Source organism: Lagenorhynchus albirostris, chromosome 20, assembly GCF_949774975.1.
Source record: "Lagenorhynchus albirostris chromosome 20, mLagAlb1.1, whole genome shotgun sequence".
NCBI lineage: Eukaryota > Metazoa > Chordata > Mammalia > Artiodactyla > Delphinidae > Lagenorhynchus > Lagenorhynchus albirostris.
The window spans coordinates 59,062,880-59,082,736 of NC_083114.1; the positions used below are offsets into that span (position 1 = coordinate 59,062,880).

The following is a 19,857-nucleotide window of genomic DNA, read 5'->3' on the forward strand; positions in this document are numbered from 1 at the left end:
AGGGCTCTGTGATTCAACTTCCAGAATGGTTGCAGGATGGCTTCTGCAGCTCTGAACACCTGGGAGAGGAAGAGCAAAGGGTGACGGGACAAGGGCACAGGGGCCATATTCGCTGAGTGGAAACCCTTTTAAGGGGCTTTCCTGCAAGTTCCTGTCAAAAGCAAATTAATTATGCTGTTTGCATCGCATTCACTAGAGCTACATTAAAAGCCAAACTCCACCTGCAAGGTAAGAGACTGCAGTTTTAAAACTGTGTCTAATGTTGTCCTAAATGAAATCAGGGCTGTGCTGTATTACTCAGGAAGTGGGAGTGGGCACTGGGCCAAGGTCTGGTGCACTCTGTCGGATGTGGTCACAATGCGTTACTGTTCTTTCTGTAGTGACGTACTCCTGTGTTATGTTCTGAGTTATCTGACAGTATAATTCATAGGAGACAATTATACAATTCTATAGAGATATACAATTCAAAGTGTATTCTGCTGTATTTAATACATATTTAGCTAAACTATAAGAAACTGTCCTTCAAATATTTTCATATATATATAGAGAGAGAGAGAGACAGACAGACATAAATGGCAGAAAGACAGATAAATAATTATTTCTGTGCTTGGCTAAAGACTCAGTAGAAACTAATATCCTTAACAGAGAAAATTAATTAACACATGCGTGGTGCCTATCCTTTTCTTATTGATTAGTAGGAGTTCTTTATCAATTCTGGATATGAATTTTCTTGTTCAATATCTGAACTGCAAATATCTTTTCCCACTCTGAGTTCGCTCTTATATTATCTACTGGTCTCTTTTGATTAACAGAAGTTTTTAATTTTAATGAATTTAAATTTAACAACATTTTGTTTTTTATCACTTTTTGTTTCCTATTCAGAAAATCTTCACCGAGCTCCTACATTTTCTTCTGAAAATTTTATTGTTTTACCTATCACTTGTGTATCTACAATCCTGGAATTAATTTTGTGATGGGATATAATAAGGGGCAGGATTCTTTTTCCATGTGGCTATCCAGCTGACACAGCGGCATTTACTGAAATGATCCTTCTTTCCCTGCTGTACTGCAATACTTCCTTTCACATGAATCAGATTGATCATATATGTGTGAGTCCACTGTTTGGTCTCTTTCCTGTAAAACACTGGTCATCCTTGTGCCAAAACCACACTGTATTAATTACTATAGCTTAATATTAGTCTCAATATCTGGTGGTATAAGGTTGCCATAGGTGTTCTGAGCCCTCTCTATTTTCATATCCATTTTAGAATCAGCTCACCAGTTTCCCTCACTCCTCCCCCCAAAAAGCACTGCTACGTTTTGATTTTTAGAATTGTGTTGATTCTATAGATTAATTTGGGGAGAACTGACATTTTTATAACATTGAGTCTTTGAATCCATACACGTGATATATCCCTCAGCTTGTTCAGGTCTTCTTTGGTTCCTCTCAGTAATGTTTCCTAGTCTTCAAAACAGGGGCCTTGCATTTCTTTTGTTGCATTTATTCTTAGGTAAGAGAAGCTTTCTGGTACCACGATATCTTTTTCAAAGTTTATCTTCTATTTGTTGGTTGCTAATATATAGAAATAAAATTGAATTGTATATCTGACCTTATATTTAGAAGCCTTGCTAAATTCACTACCAATTACATTTTAACAGGAAACATTTGAGAAATTCATTGTTACACAAAGATGCCACAATTGCAGATCAGCGCATAATCTACTGGGCTACCTTAGACGTGCCTCCTCTGAGTTCGCCGAACGACCTATTAATTCCACTAGTTACGCCGCCAATTACGACCACACAGCTACGCATCAGTCTATCGCACAGACCACAAACGTGGCTTAATAGTCTCTGAATTCCAAGAATCTACAACAATGGCTGATACAGAGCAAGTATTCATAAATTTTTTATAAATGAATGAAAGAAGAAATCAGGTCTGTTAAATCCTTGGCCAATAAGTCAATAAAACAGTTTGAAATATTAAAAAATAATAATGCTGCTGTTTTCACAATTAATAATCCTTCACATCAGCCAATTATAAAAAGAATGACGTATTTCCTGGTCCGATGTTCTCAGTAGATTTTTTTTGGCTTATTTTTCTTCTGCAAAAGAGATTTGATGAATATTATTAGGAAAAGTTTCACTTACTACTCTACTAGGCATTTAAGGATGAGAGTTAAAGATTCTTTTAATTATTTGATTTTTTGTTTAATTTTGTTTTTCAAAGCCAAGTATTTATACATAGTCCTTGGATGTTGTCATTTGGAATTGATTAATTAGCACAATAGGCTCTATTGAAATATTTAAATATAGTTCTAGAATTTTACCTCTGCTACCTAATCTCATTTAAAGACAAAATTTCAAATGTTAAAATGGTAGACAGATTTCTCCATTATCATCAAAAAGTAACTAAGAGAGGGGACTTCCCTGGTGGTCCAGCGGTAAAGAATCCGCCTTCCAATGCAGGGGACGTGGGTTCAATCCCTGGTAGGGGAACTAAGATCCCACATGCCATGGGGCAACTAAGCCCATGCACCACAACTACTGAGCCCGCACGCCTCAACTAGAGAGCCCGCATGCTGCAAACTACAGAGCCCAAGTGCTCTGGATCCCACACACCACAACTAGAGAAGCCCGGGCACCACAAAGTAAGAGCCCGCATGCCGCAACTAAGACATGACACAGCCAAAAATAATTAATTATTTTAAAAAACTGAGAGAAAATGCTTCTATTTATATTGGATCTTTACCTTAAAACTGGTCTAAAAAAGACTCATTTAACATTACATGAGCCTGGACTTCCCTGGTGGCGCAGTGGTTAAGAATCCGCCTGCCAGTGCAGGGGACACGGGTTCGATCCCTGGCCCGGGAAGATCCCACATGCTGTGGAGCAACTAAGCCCGTGCACCACAACTACTGAGCCTGCGTTCTAGAGCCCGCGAGCCACAGCTACTGAAGCCCACGCGCCTAGAGCCCGTGCTCCACAACAAGAGAAGCCACAACAATGAGAAGCCCGACCACCACAGCGAAGAGTAGCCCCCGCTCACAGCAACTGGAGAAAGGCCGCGTGCGGCAACGAAGACCCAACACAGCCAAAACTAAAATATAAAACAAATAAATAAATTTAAAAAAAAATTACATGAGCCAGCATGACCCTTAAAGGACAAGAGGAGGAAGGTACAAGTCACGATGTGTGGTCTGTACGATGGGTCTCTCTCTCTCTAAGTCTGTTTGTCATCCATCTACACTTATAGAGGCACAAATATATTCAGATGGCATTCTTCCTTCCTTGTACCTTGAGAATTTTTTCATTAATTCAACAGCAATAATGAGATGATGAGCTAAACTTATAATCCCTAAGAATGTAAGAAACTGCTAATCAGTTTCAAATGTACTAGCAACCAGAAGCAACTTCACTAGTCAACAGCAGTGTTTCTGAATTTTGTTTTCAAGGCAAACCACTGGGTTTTCCAAGTATAAAGCTAATATCATGTAGCTGACGGCTGCAAAGAAAAAGGAACAGAATTTAAAGCCAGATATTAGCAGCAAATACCAGTTAATGAGGATGAATTTTCAAGGGGAGAAAAATTAACTAGAAAAGTCAAGTGGTTAGTGGAAGCCCCAGGAGGAAGTAGTTATCTGACATTCATTCAGTCGGTTTTCAAGATGAAAAAGTTTCACTTTATAATTGCTGCCAATACTTCAAAAAACATAGCTGTCTTTTTCAGTCATTTATTTGTTTCACAGAGAATAGGTAAATATAGAACACTATTTCTTTAAAAAATACAACTATATACATATATACAGAAATAATTCTAACAGAGTAATATACTTTCGCAATTAAAATATGTATATTTTACACAACTAATTGCTGACAGCTAACCCATATAATGGATTTCACCATTGGAGTAAAAATTAGGTTATTTAAGCAATCCTAAATGAGATAAAAAGTTCTTCAAAGTGAAAGAAACAGTGTGAAGCAATTTTTTTTAAAAGTTTAAGTCTGTTTCATTTTCTCTCATGGGCCTCATTTTTCAAACAGCAATTCACTTTCAAAAACAAACTCAAAGCTTTTATTTTTTAATTCAAATTCCTGTTTTCTTCTATCTGCAGCTGTTTCCAAATGGAAAAAGATGCCCTAAGCTCTGCTGGCTTTTACACAAAAGATTTCAGTGAGAAAAGAGCAGTTCAAAACAACAATAAAAAAGGAAAATATGGACTATGGAAAAATCTGAAAACATTATGATTCTCCAAATACTAAATCTGCTGAGTGATTTTCTTTTAGAATTTGAGCTATATCAGATCCGCGGAGCACAGGCTCCGGACACACGGGCTCAGCGGCCATGGCTCACGGGCCCAGCCGCTCCACAGCAAGTGGGATCTTCCCGGACAGGGGTACGAACCCGTGTCCCCTGCATCGGCAGGGGGACTCTCAACCACTGCGCCACCAGGGAAGCCCAGATCCACACTTTTTGATCAACTGACAATCTGGAATAGAAGATATCTAATTTATCATGTTTTGACATATACATTTTATTTCATGTCTGTTCAAATTTGCCATGTGAGAATTACTCAATTTGCAAATGAGCCTGCCTATAAGAATTCCATTATAAATGGGGTTCCTTATTATTATACTCACACCAAAGGTACTTTATTTCAGAAACTCAACTTCACTTGGCAAAACTATTTATGACTGAAACCACAGAAGAACTTTTCTCCAACAGAAAGCAATCAAAACATTTCCTCTTGTCAGTTGCCATCACTATCAGTTTTCACTGAGTCTGAATCTAGCACCACTGGACAGATCAGTGAGGACTGCTGACAAAGACAGGACACAGGTGTGGGTATGTTGGGGGTGAAGGGGACCCTAGAGGCGTGCACCAAAGAGGATCCTCCATCGGATCATCTAACCAGTCCACAGTGATGTGACACCTCCATGGTAGGAACACATGGGCTCTTTTAAGGTCAAGAAATCGGAGAGTCAAATGGGTGGGCAGAGCTGGTGAAGGAAGACAGACAGCCTATGACCCTGCACAGAGCAGAGCAGTCAGACGTGAGGGTGGACCGACTGGAAGGGTGGTTGCAGAGTCAACTGCACAGATGCTGTCTCTCATCCCTGGCTTGCCTCATGTTACGGCAGTCTCACTTTGCGGCTGGGTCGGGTTCTTCATTTCATGGTTCCCAAGATCACATTCTCTCCAGGGCTTTCCGTTCTGCCACACAACTCTGAGACTTCAGTTTTTATCTTTTAAAAAAAGATTATCAGTTTTCACATTCTTTCTAACTTTTTTGACGTATAGTTTCTAATTTTTTACCATTAATAAATAACATCACAACAAACATCCTTGAACACGTATCCTGCAGACCTTGGAGTCCTGAAAAATAAAGTCCTAGAAGTAGAACAGGTAAATCATAAGCACAATGTTAAACCAATCCTCCAGAAAGGTTACATATCTTTACTCTTCCTCCTGAAATGTGTGTCACTGCCCGTGTCCACAGGCCTTCATGGATTTCTACCTATGTGTTAGTTGGGAAATAGCTCAGTGCTATTCTAACTTACTTTTAACAAATTTACTAGTGAAAATAAACATTTCTTATTGCCAATTTTTACCCAAAAAATGTATTGAGATTTTTTACAGTAATTACATTGAATTTATACATCAATTTGTGGAGAACTTTCATCTTGACAATACTGAGTTTTACAACCTATTAACACAGAATAGCTCTCTTTACATCGTTTAAAATTTCTCTCGGCAATCTTTTATAGTTTTCAATGCATAAGTCTTCACGTTGTTTCATTAGTTTATTTGTAAATACTTTATTCTTTTGGATGCTTTTGTAAATTAAACTGTTTTCTTAATTTCATTTTCAGGTATTTCATTACTAGTATATTGAAGCATGACTGAATTTTGTATGTTGATCTCGTACCCTGCAAACTTGTTTAAATCACTTATTAGTTCTAGTACTTCTTTTATGGATTTTGACCATACAGAATCATGTCATCTAAAGACATTGGTAGTTCTTCCTTTCCAATCTGTATGTCTTTTGGGGTTTTGTTTGTTTGTTTGGGGTTTTGGGGGGTTTTTGTTGGCCCTGTTAGAGGCTGGCTAGAGTCTCCAATACAATGTTAAATAGAAGTCACAAAAGCAGACGTCTTTTCCCTCTTCTTAGGAGGAAGAGCATTAAGTCTTTCAACATTAAGCATATTTGCTCAGGGTTCTCATAGATGCACCTTATTAGGGTGAGTACATTTGCTTCTAGTCCTAACTTGCCAAGAATTTTTTAAAAATCATAAATGATGCTGAACTTTTTCCAACGCTTTTTCTGCCTCTGTTGGGACGATCGTGTGGCTTTGTCTTTTATTCTACTAATATGCTGTACGATATTGATTTTTGAATGTTAAAAGAACCTTGGATTCCTGGGATAAATCCTACTTGGTCCTGGTGAATAATCATCTTTATAAGTTTCCAGACTCAGTTTACTAAAATACCATTAAGGGTTTTCGTGTCTACAGTGATGACAGATACTACTCTAGCTCTGCAGCATCTTTGGCTGTGATTAGAGTCCTACTGGCCTTAGAGAATGAACTGGTTACGTGTACCTTCCTCCTCAATTTTCTAATTAAATATCATCATCTATTATAAGACAATTTGGACTTTCTATCTCTTCTTGGTTTTCTCTATTTTAATGTTTTCTTTGCTTTCTGCGTGTATATAAAATTATCTATTATTTCCTTTCTTCTGCTTCCTTGAGCAGAAGCTTGCTTTTCTTTTTCTGGTTTCTGAAGATGAAGTTTAGGTTACTGATTTGAGAACTTTCCTTTTGGAGTTAGATGTTTAAAGCTACAAACTTTTCTCTAGGTACTGCACTAGCTGCATTCCATAAATTTTAATATACCATATTTTTATTTTAATTCAGTTCAAAATATTTTCTTATATTCCTTGTAGTATCTTCTTTGATCCATGAGTTATTTATGTGTGTTATTTAATTTCCAAATATATGGGGATTTCCCAGATTTCTTATTATTTCTAATTTATTACCATTGGGGTCAAAGAACACATTTTGTATGATTTTAGTCGTTTTAAAATTTGTTGAGAATTGTTTAGTGGCCAAACATATGGTCTACCCTGGGGCATGTTCCATGAGTGCCTGGCGTTATTGGGTGGTGATTTAAATCACCACCCAAGTCTAGACTCACTCCTGAGTGGCACAATACAAACAGACCCAACCCTGCAGAGCAAAGGCTTGGAAACTTAACTGAAACTGGAACCCACCCATAGAAAATGAGACAGGACTTCTGCTCTGAAACAGACTGGGTTGATAATCCTCTAAAACAAACAACTTGACATTATCTAGGGAATGCTAGCATCATTCAGAGAGTGCACAACATTCAGTTATGTACTTTTGCTTTTAGCTCCTTTCATTCAGCAGGACGTTGAGACACATCCTTTGTTGAGGGTATCAGTCGTTCGTTCCTATTTATTCCTGAGTAGTATTCCATGGTCTGTACTGCATTTTGATTATCCTTTCAACTTCTGAGGAACTGCGGGTTGCTCAGGTTTTAGGCTTTTGTGAATAAAGCTGCTGGCAACTGTTGTGTACAAGGCTTTGTCTGGATCTGGCTTCGTTTCTCTTGGTTAAACACACAGGAATGGAATGGCTGGCATATGGCGGTGGATGTTTTAGCGGTTAAGAACTCGGCAGTTTTCCCACCAGCAGTGGAGAAGAGCCCGTGGCCCTGCACCGACACTGGGCACTGCCAACGAGTCTGCACAGTTCGAGCCATTCCAGTGAGCACGCAGCGGCACTTCATTTTGGTTTCAATCTGCATTTCCCTGACGAATGATGATATCGAACATCTTTTTATGTGCTTATTAGTCTTCTGTGAGGTGTCCAAATATTTCGCCTATTTTTAGCTGGGTTGTTTGTCTTCCTATTATTGAGTTGTAGGATTGCTTTTATATTTTAGATACAAGTTCTTGGAAATATTTGTGAATCTTTTCTCCCATTCTCTGGCTTGCCTTACTTCCCTTTGTTGTTTTTTAATGGTGTCTTTCAAAGAACAAAAGGTTTTAATTTTGGTGAAGTCCAATGTAGCAATTTTAATTGAAATTTAATTTCTGGTTTTACTAAGCACTGTGGTAAAAAGTACGTGCTCTCTGTCATGTCAAGTTTCAGATATATATTGAGTGTTTCTTTATGGTCTACTGAGTTTTGTAACTGCTCCATGGGAGTAGGAATTTAATATGTCATACTTGAAGCGTAGAAAGTAGAAATATAGCTGTTTTATAAACTGCTATTTAGATCTCCTATTTGTTTAGGTTTTGCCCCCCTGAGCAGTCAAATATGGAGAAAAATTTACTAAAGCACCCCATGACTATTTATGTAAATTTTTTCATATATTGCTAACACCCTTTTCATAAGGACTCTTGGCTTTCTCATGCAAAAATATATTCCTTTGTCCAGCTTATTGACTTGCATCGATGTTTATTTATATGATAGTATTACATTCTTTCTTTTATTCTGAATACAAGTGATAAAATATATTTTCCACATATAACTTTTGTGTAACTTTCAGTTGTGTCTTTATTATAAATAGCATATATACAGATTTATGTCAGCTAATCAGTACCTTTTTTTAACCTATTAAAATGTATTACTGCAATTATATACTCTATCTTATTTTGGACATTCTGTTCTGTTTCTACTCCTGTTCCTTGGCAATATCTTGAGTTTTGCTTTTATCTGCTCAAGATTTTGCTGAGAATGTAAAATCTTGTTCATTTTATTAGTGCTTATGTTTATGCGTTTAAAAAGTATTTTAACCTACATTTCCCTAATGTTAAGAATCCTCTGAATCTCACCTTTTCATGGCAGAGTGTTAGTTACTGTACTTCCCTCTCTCCCTATCCATCTGCTTCTTGAACTTTATTAACATAACCTAAGGATTTAGATTTAAGTTGTTATCACACTTGTATTTTCTATATTCTGTACCTTCTGCTTCACGAATCGGTAAACGTTAGCATTCTATCTTATAACTAGATTTGTAGAAATTAGTTAAATTTGTCTTCATTTTGTTGGATTCCATTTTTCTCTACTCATCCTTCAGTATGATATTTTCCTCATGTGTGGGATGTCTTCCGCTTCATCTCTGAATTGATATAATTTTTCCAGAAAAGGAATAATCAGTATACATTATGTGAGCTCTTAGTAAGAAAATGTTTTTCTGTTTATTTTGCAAGTGAAAAACTCCTTGGTTGTGCATGCAGTTGGGTCACTGCCTTTCTCCTTCAGAACTCTGAAGCATTCCTCCATTATTTCTCTAATTTCTTTGCCAGTTGCGTCCTACCTAGAAACTTGGTGGATTTTCCTTTTATGCTTGAGGTTCAACACTTTTTCCAGAATGTATCCAGGTTTAATTACATTAATTTTACTTAATATATGTGGCCTCTTTCATACAGATCATGTCTTCTTATTAAAGGTACTACTTTTCTGAGTTTTCTTTTTCTGAAGTTTACAGTAAACTGTTTTCGGAAATATGCTTTTATTCTGTGACTGCTGAATACACACGCCTTTTTCTTGTTCTACAAAATGTTTTCACAAGTCCCGTGTTGTTTGCTTGTTTTTCTCCTTACCCGTGAATTCTGGGTAATCTGTTAACATTACATCACCAGCCCCAAAAGGTGCATTCACTGAGCCAGAGGTGCCTGTCATAGTCTCAGCTTTTGTCAGAAGCTGTACTGGTAGCCTGAGCACGTTCAAGAGCCCCCTTTAGCCTTCTTCACTGTAGACTTAACACTTCTTGCCAGGGCCCCTCCTTCAGCATTTTCTGTATTCCTGTAAATGTTAAGCTGATCAAAGAGTTTCCTGTGCAGCAGCTCCACTGCACATTTGGGCCATATATACTTTCTTGGGTCTGGGCTCTGATCATAGCAGAGGGAGCTGGGAAGAGATGCACATTCGTGTAGCAGGGACTGAAAGTCCCCACCTTCCAGCCCAGAAACTCTCAGCAGGAATCTAGCTTCTGCCCAAGGCACTGAGTGGGAAAACAGACAGAAGGGGGGGGGTCTCAGACCCTGCTCTCAGGACCCAGATCTGCACAATCTGAATCGAGAAAATAACAAGAAAGCACAGTTCCGAACTCGTAAACCCCACGGGGCTCTGCCATAAAACCTATAGAGATGCTTCTGCCACCAGTGTGTGCTCAGGACTCCTGAGGAGGATAACCCCAGCTGAAAATGAAATCACAGCAAGTATTGCAACACTCTTTATAATCAAGAAAACTTGAAAATAAACTAAATACCCTTGAATAGGGGAGCTGATGAATAAAATAGGGTATATTCATACGATAAAATACATTCAGTGTCAAAAGGACTGCACTAAATCAACACAGACAGGGCACAGATATATAATATTCAATGTAAAAGAGCAAACAAGACTAATACACAAAATCTGTAGTTCTTACCTCTTTTTAAATGGAAGCATAAAAACTACAAATATATATGTAGATATAAAATATATGCACATATAATACATGCATATAATACACATGGACATTACAGATGCATATGAAAGTATGAAATAATACACACTAAATTAATTATAGTGGTTTCTCTTAGGAGAGGAGAGAGTAATGTGATTAGACATGAATAGCAAAGCAAACTAAAACTACATCTGTAACATTTTAGTTTAAATACACAGTGTTGACAATCGTTGATTCTTCCTGATGGGTACCTAGGTGTTTGTTCCCTGTATTCTTTTATAAATTTTTAAATTTTTCTCAAAGCTATAAAACATACCACTTGTATAAGAACTGGAGACAGCCTCTGTCCTCCTGAACTGCCACTTGAAAAGAATTTGCTGTAACTGATCAATACAGCACGGTTTAGGGCACATGAACAAACACAGACGAGGATAACTTGAAGCCTTGCTCTGGAGAAAATGACTGGTCATGGGATTTTGCCTGTCAACTGACCCATGCTTCCAAAGCCTGACATGTTCTGGCCGTGACCACACTTGTCGACAGGACTTTGAAATGGCCATTCTGGCACTGCTCTGGGGGTGAATCAAGGCAACCCTGAAGGAGGAAGGAGGACCCTCTCCCGGTCCACCCCGCCCTCTCCACTCACTGTCACCAAGGAGCTGCCGACCGGAGCCCACCCAGCGACCCAGGAGGGGCACAGAGCCAGCCCTGCCCTTCACACGCCCTGGAGGGAGCAGAGGGTCTGCGGGCTGAGCCCTCTCCCCCCGGGCTCTTGTTCCTGGCCGCGAGGAGCCTCCCCTTCCTTCAAGGCCCTGGCGGTGGTGCCTAGGACCTCGTTCTCACCTGAATCCCGGACCCAGCTGCTGCGCTAATTCTGCACAAGTAAACATGCCGCTAGCACACGTGAGATCAGAATGTACCTTCCCCCCGAGAGAAGGGCTCTCGACACGGACGGCGCGGGGGCCTCTCACCTGCTCTTTCATTTCCGCGTAGACCTTCTCCGAGTTCAGCTCCACCTGCCGCTTGAACTCCTCCAGCGCTGCATCTGCCTGCTGTGTCTGCAGCCTCTGAACCTCAGTCGCACGGGTGAGCTGCTCCTCTCTTTCCCTAGAAAAGTTCAGACAAGCCGCAGACTTAAAATATAAAACAAAGGAACTTGGCTTGGATCAAAGAACAAAATTTAACCCTCTCTAAAATAAAATTCAGATTTCCATTTTTTGATCCAAATTCTATAAAACTTCCCTTTAAAAAACTGGCAATAACATGATTTGCCTCAGGAAAAAAAGGATATAAACCCATAATATGTGTTCTGATGAGGACACAACTACTTCTGATGATTTCCCTAAGAACGAAACTGTTTACAACCAGGAACCTCCATCACCCAATGAATGGATAAGCAAAATGTGCCCATCCATGCAATGGAATATCACTCAGCCTCAAAAAAGGAAGGAAGCTCTGATGCACCCTACAACACGGACAAACCTCGACAACAGTGTGCAGGGGGTAAAGGCCAGACACAAGTCACATGTTGTATGACTCTATCTAGGAGAAATATCCAGAATAGAGACAGGAGAAGCAGATCAGTGGTCGCCTGGGCCGATGGGACGGGGGGGATGGGGAGTGGCTGCTCACACACAGGGGGTTGATGATGAAAATGTTCTGGAACTAGATAGTAGTGATGGTTGCACATCCTCATGGATATACTAAAATCTGCTAAACTGTACACTTTGAAAGGATGAATTCAATAGTATGTGAATTATATCTCAATTAAAAAAAACACTGTGCCATAAGAATACCTCTAACATGCACACCTGGCAGAAGCTAACCCGCAGGGTGACAGGGCAACCGAGCGATGTGGCTGCCTGAAATTATTCTGCTGCTCTCTAGTAAGTACACCTGCCTAAAAGAACCGATAACCATCTCGTTTCTTTATACCTTGAACTAAAATTAAATAGTCAAAAGGGTCCAACAAAAGAAGAGAAATCTCTGCATGTTGCTAGAAGAAACAAATGAAGGCTTTAGGTTATAAGTACACGGAAGTTACTACTGACTTCTGTTGAGTTCTGCCTAGGTACTAGGCACTGTGCAAACTAGTTTAATATGTCTTCTCTCCTTCATTCTCACAGTCAACTTGTATAAGACTATTTTTATATCTCTAGTTTTACAGAACAGGAAACTGGGGCTTAGAGAATATTTCCAAGGCTACACATCACTAACAGTCAAGGCAGGACTCGAGTCCCGGCCGTCTGCTTCTAGAGCTCCTGCTGTTGACTACTCTGCTGTGCTGCTTTCCTGATTTTCCAGATGCCATATGCTATGGTCTGAACGTGTCTCCCCAAAATGAGATTAGTGCCCTTATAAAAGGTACCATGTTGGGTACGACCGCCTAGATACAGGTTGGCAAATGTGATAGAGAGTTGTTACAAATGTTTGAGGGATGTCTGTTCTGACCGATGGACCCAACTGACCGGAAAAAGTTGCCTAGAATGCTCTATTCCAAGGACCGTGAGGCTGGAGAAGAGGCAAAGGCTGCCGCGGTCGATGCGAACGTCCCCACGAGGGGCTAAGGTTAGGAGGCCCAAGAGCTACTTCCCTGCCACACACTCCATGACCAGTTCATCCCATGTTGCTCTTTAATTTCTGAGGCCCTCCTAAACACACTTGGGAAGACGATTCCACAATTAGGATTACAAGTTTTCAAAGGTTTACCTTTGCTTGCTCAGTCTGTCTATAAATAGAAAAGAGGGCTTCCCTGGTGGCGCAGTGGTTGAGAGTCCGCCTGCCGATGAAGGGGACACGGGTTCTTGCCCCGGTTTGGGAAGATCCCACATGCCGCGGAGCAGCTGGGCCCGTGAGCCATGGCCACTGAGCCTGCGCGTCCAGAGCCTGTGCTCCGCAACGGGAGAGGCCACAACAGTGAGAGGCCCGCGTACCGCAAAAAAAATAAAAATAAAAATGGAAAAGGAAGTACATTGGACAATATTTGAAAACTTTAAAAATTTATAAATCGTATAATTTAAAATTACGTATCATTAATTAGCCAGGAGAAAAGTCTGCTAACACAATTTATAAAAATATATAACGGGGCTTCCCTGGTGGTGCAGTGGTTGAGAGTCCGCCTGCCGATGCAGGGGACATGGGTTCGTGCCCCGGTCCGGGAAAATCCCACATGCAGCAGAGCGGCTAGGCCCGTGAGCCAGGGCCGCTGAGCTTGCGTGTCCGGAGCCTGCGTGTCCGGAGACTGTGCTCCACAACGGGAGAGGCCACAACAGTGAGAGGCCCGCGTACAGGAAAAAAATAAATAAATAAATAAATAAATAAATAAATAAATAAATAAATAAATAAATATATATATATATATATATATATATATATATATAAAACGTATGGCTGAAATATCAACTTTTTCTATAAATGCTGAAAGTCAGTTGTTTTACATTTTTTGTCCAGTAATTCACCTGAGCTACTTAGTTACTGTAAATAGTTTCAATTTAATAGGACAAATATTTTCTCTATATTACCTCATTCTTACCTACCTAGAGTTTAGTTCATTTACTTTATAATTGACTTATGACTACATAAATCAAAGTCATAAGCTTTACCCATGATCAGCTATATATTGAGACCATATTAAAAATACTGTTTGTTAAAATATAACCTAGTGCAATGAGGCACATTGCTTTTGACTGATCATTTCTAGCCTGATTTACAAATAGCAAATATTGTTTTATATTAAATAGCAGACACAAGGAAATGACCAAAACCTTCCAATTCATTTTCAGTCCCACCACACCTACAAAGCTAATTTAGTGGTAAAGCTAAATACCAAAGAGTGGTGAAGGCACCACCCAATGTATCGATGTTTCTGTCCAGTTTAACTGTGAAAATACACTGAGCTCCACTAATGTTGAGAAATCTTCTGTCTTAATATAAATAAAATATGTCTTATTTTAAATAAAGAGATGATATTCGTTTTAATGAGGGATCCATTTTAATTTCTATCAAAGTAATGAAAGAGAAGTGGAAATTTTCAGCCCTTGAAAAAGAGAAGGGTCTGCTCCTCACTAATGTAAGAACAGTACTTCCTTTTACCATGAGTCCAAATAATGTGTCCTGTAAGAAGCAAAAAAAAAGTGACTTTGAAGATTATTTTTTTCCGTGGAACTAGTTGCGGGGCCAAGTATACACATATCACTGAAAGGCCTTAAAGCTGGGCCTCCATGAGGATAAAAAGGTGGGAAGAAAATCTGCTTTTTAACTCTGATTTATTTATAAAATGCAGTAAATTTTCCTCGTCTGAGTATATAAAGCATAAAGAACAAAAGAAGCTGCATTCTTATCCAACCACAAGCCAGTTCAGATTAAAGGATGTTCTGAAGGACACGATTATTCCAAACACGCAATAAAATGCAGAGACTAATGGACTATAATTTAGTGTTTCTTGAGCTTGAAAGCTAACAGTCATATGTACAGGCCAACCTTCATTTGAAAACCTTCCCTTTGCACATTTCTGCACCAGCACTTCTGATAATGTTGGCAGGGATCCAACACATATTTACAAGGCTTCATGTTACAGTAGACTTCATTTGCTGCCAGCTTGGCATCTCCACTGGAAACTCCAAGAAAAACAAAACAAAACAAAAAACTTCAAACACGTCTGAAAAACAGCTAGAAGTGTCTCCACTCCCCTTCCAGCTGGGCTGGAAGACAAGACTTTCAAGCAGCTGTATCATCTATATTCCTGGCTGCCATTGGTACTTAGGTTGATTAAAGTGAGTCAGTCAAAAACATTAAGATGCTTTTAAAGGCACTAAAAATAATACCTTCACTAAGCATGATAAATAAATAGACTTCTTTTGCCTCTTCTTCACGTGACTGCTAAGACTAATGGTCTCTGCTAAATCCTTCTTAAAAACGATTAACACTGTGGACACATCTAAACATTTAGATACTTCAAGAGTTAGAAAGGAATACCAGTAAAATTGGAAATTAACAGCGGTCTTAATATCGAAAAAATGACAATATTCCTCAAATTGATGAACAGATTCAACACAATCCCTGTCAAAATCCCAGATGGCATTTTGCTGAAATTGACAAGCTGATCCTAAAATTCATATGGAAATGCAAAGTACCCAGAACAGGCAAACCAATCTTGAAATAAAACAAAGTTGAAGGACTCACATTTCTTGATTTCAAAACTTAGTACAAAGTTAGGGTAATCAAAACAGTGTGCTACCGGCATAAAGACTGACATATATAGAATAGGATTAAGATTCCAGAGATAAATCCTTACGTTGATAATCAGTAGATTTTCAGCAAGGATGCCAAGACAATTCAATGCGGGAATAAAATAGTCTTACAACAAATGGTGCTGGGACAACTGGACATCCACGGGCAAAAGAGTGACGTTGAATTCCTTCATTACACAACACACAAAATGAACTCAAGATGGGTCACAGACCTCAATGTAAGAGTTAAAAACACAAAACTCTTAGAAAGAAAATATAGGAGAGTAAGTCTTTGTGACCTTGACCTAAGCAAAGCCTTCTTAGATATAACACCAAAAGCATAAACAAGAAAATGAAATATAGACAAATAGACTTCAGCAAGTTAAAAAACTTGCCCTGCTAGGGATATTATCAAAAAGTGAAAAGAAAACCCACAAAATGAGAGAAAATATTTGCAAATCATATATCTGAAAAGAGACGTGTATCAAGAATATATAAAGAACTCTCATAAATCAATAATAAAAAGATAAAGAACACAATTTAAAAACAGGTGGAATCAATATTGTTAAAATAGCCATACTACTGAAAGCAATCTACAGGTTTAGCATGATCCCTATCATATTACCCATGACATTTTGCACAGAACTAGAATAAACAATCCTAAAATTTATATGGAACCACAAAAGACCCAGAATTGCCAAAGCAATCCTGAGGAAAAAGAACAAAGCTGGGGGCATAACCCTCCCAGACTTCAGGCAATACTACAAAGCTACCGTAATCAAAACAGCACGGTACTGGCACAAAAACAGACATATGGATCAATGGAACAGAATAAAAAGCCCAGAGATACACCCACATACCTACAGTCAATTAATCTATGACAAAGGAGGCAAAAATATATAATAGAGAAACGACAGTCTCTTCAGCAAGTGGTGCTGGGAAAGCTGGACAGTTGCATGCAAATCAATGAAGTTAGAACACACCCTCACACCACACACAAAAATAAAGTCAAAATGGCTTAAAGACTTAAATATAAGACATGACACCATAAAACTCCTAGAAGAGAACATAGGCAAAACATTCTCTGACATAAATTGTATCAGTATTTTCTTAGGTCAATCTCCCAAGGCAACAGAAATGAAAGCAAAAATAAACAAATGGGACCTAGTCAAACTTATAAGCTTTTGCACAGCAAAGAAAACCATAAACAAAATGAAAAGACAACCTACATACTGGGAGAAAATATTTGCAAACTATACAACTGACTGACAAGGGCTTAATTTCCAAAATATGCAAACAGCTCATACAACTCAATAACAAAAAGCAAACAACCCAATAAAAAGATGAGCAAAAGACCTAAATAGACATTTCTCCAAAGAAGACATACAGATGGTCAATAAGCACATGAAAAGATGCTCAACATCGCTAATTACTAGAGAAATGTAAATCAAAACTGCAATGAGGTACCACATCACACTGGTCAGAATGGCCATCATCAAAAAATCTACAAAAAATAAATGCTGGAGAGGGTGTGGAGAAAAGGGAACCCTCCTACACTGTTGGTGGGAATGTAAGTTGGTGCAGCCACTATGGAAAACAGTGTGGACGTTCCTTTAAAACCTAAAAATAGAGGGGACTTCTCTGGTGGCACAGTGGTTAGGAGTCCGCCTGCCAATGCAAGGGACATGGGTTCAAGCCCTGGTCTGGGAGGATCTCACATGCCGCGGAGCAACGAAGCCCATGCACCACAACTGCTGAGCCTGCACTCTGGAGCCCACAAACCACAACTACTGAGCCTGCAAGGCACAACTACTAAAGCCTGCGTGCCTAGAGCCCGTGCTCCACAACAAGACAGGCCACCACAATGGGAAGGTCACGCACCGCGGCGAAGGGTGGCCCCCACTTGCCGCAACTAGAGAAAGCCCGCACACAGTGCTGAAGACCAAAGCAGCCTAAATAAATAAATTTATATTAAAAACTAAAAATGGAGCTACCATATCATCCAGCAATCCCACTCCCAGGCATGTATCAGAAGAAAACTAATTCGAAAAGATACATGCACCCCAATGTTCATAGCAGCACTATTCACAACAGCCAAGACAAGGAAGCAACCTAAGTGTCCATCAACAAATGAATGGACAAAGAAGATGTGTTTTTTTATATATATATATACACATATATATACATATATATATACACACACATATATATACACACACACACACACACAATGGAATATTACTCAGCCATAAAAGGAAGGAAATAATGCCATTTGCAGCAACATGGATGAACCTGGAGACTGTCATACTAAGTGAACTCAGACACAGAAAGACAAATATCACATGACACTGCTTACATGTGGAGTCCGAAAAAAATATACAAATGAAGTTATCTGCAAAACAGACACAGACTCACAGACTTCGAAAACAAATTTATGGTTACCAAATGACAAAGGGGAAAGGGGGTGGGGTCGGGAGAATAAATTAGGAGTTTGGGATTAGCAGATATGAACTATTATATCTAAAATAGATAAACAACCAGGTCCTACTGTATAACACAGGGAACTATACTCAATATCCTATAGTAAACCATAATGGAAAAAAAATATGAAAAAGAGTATATACACACACACATATATATATATCTGAGTTACTTTGTTGTACACCAGAAACTAACACAACATACTTCAATTAAAAATAACAATAAAAAGAAGATAAATAAAAATAGGTGAAGAATCCAAATAGATACTTCGCCAAAGAAGATATACAATTAGCCAATAGGCACATGGAAGGACACTCAATATCACTGTCAAGAAAATGCAAATCTTGGGCTTCCCTGGTGGCGCAGTGGTTGAGAGTCCGCCTGACGATGCAGGGGACACGGGTTCATGCCCCGGTCCGGGAAGTTCCCACATGGCGCAGAGTGGCTGGGCCTGTGAGTCATGGCCGCTGAGCCTGTGCATCCGGAGCCTGTGCTCCGCAACGGGAGAGGACACAACAGTGAGAGGCCCGCGTACCGCAAAAAAAAAAAAAAAGAAAGAAAGAAAATGCAAATCAAAATCACAATGAGGTACCATTAAACAACCTCTAAGATGGCTATAATCAAAAGACAGATAATAACAAGTGTTATTGTTTTGTTCTGGTTTCCATTAACCTTGCTTGGGCTTTATTGAGCTTCTTAAATTAGCATAATTTTGTATTTCATGAAAACTGGAAAATTTGGGACCATTAGTTATTCAAATATTTTTCTGCTCTATTACTCGCTTCCCTCTGCTTCTGTGACTCAAATTAAATATACTTCATACACTGTCATTGTCCTGCAAGTCTCTGCAGCTCATATTTCTTCTAGTACATTTTTTCGTTGTCCCCAGATTGACTAATTTCTATTCATTTATCTTCATGTTCTTCTTGTAATCTCCATTTTGTTGTTATATTCAGTCTACATTTTAAATTTCAAATGTATTTTCCACTGTTTTTCTATTGAGATTTCCTAGCTTTTCATTCATTACTACCAATTTTTCTTAAAGTTCTTTAAATAATTATAATAGCTACTTTAAATTTTTATCCAGTAATTCTAGTATCTAATTTATCCTAGGGTGGTCTCCATTGATTGACTGCATTTTCCTTTGAGAATAAAAAGGCCATGTTATCCTAATTGAAAATAAGCAGGTCAGGTGTTATCCTGATTCTTCATATGTCAAGTAATTTTCGCTTATATCTTTATGAATGATACATAGTAAAGAGTCTGGATTCTGTTTTTTTCCACTGAATAGTATTGATTGGTAATTTTAATTATTTGTTTATAGCAGGCAGTTAACTTGGCTGAATTCAAACTATAAATTCTGTCTCCCCAGAAGCTCATATATAAATTCAGCTCTTTTAGCTTACTTGGGCTATTTGGAGTTTCAGGGGTCAGTCACAAATATGTACCGAGATCACATGAAGAATTTGGGCTCCCTTCTCTGGCTCTCTTATTTCCTGGGTGTCTCTCCATCTTAGTTTGCCAGTGGTTATAACCGTCCATTCTTTCATCAGGTTCTTCAAGCACTAAGAGGACAAGTTATCTACCCAAATTCTAGCTGTCCCACATGGCATCAAATGCGGCCAGATAAATGCTACAAAAGTGGGAAGCTCACCTTTACTTC

General features: G+C 38.9%; 1 protein-coding gene across 13 annotated transcripts in view; it reads right to left on the reverse strand.

The window, feature by feature from the left end:
- The window catches only part of CEP112 (centrosomal protein 112), a 416,092-nt gene that overhangs the window by 231,488 nt on the left and 164,747 nt on the right, over window positions 1-19,857 (reverse strand). For all 13 annotated transcript variants that reach the window (XM_060134197.1, XM_060134198.1, XM_060134199.1 and 10 more), the window contains one exon: window positions 11,457-11,592. In XM_060134197.1, the coding sequence (XP_059990180.1) occupies window positions 11,457-11,592 (136 nt within the window). The remainder of the gene's footprint in view (window positions 1-11,456; window positions 11,593-19,857) is intronic.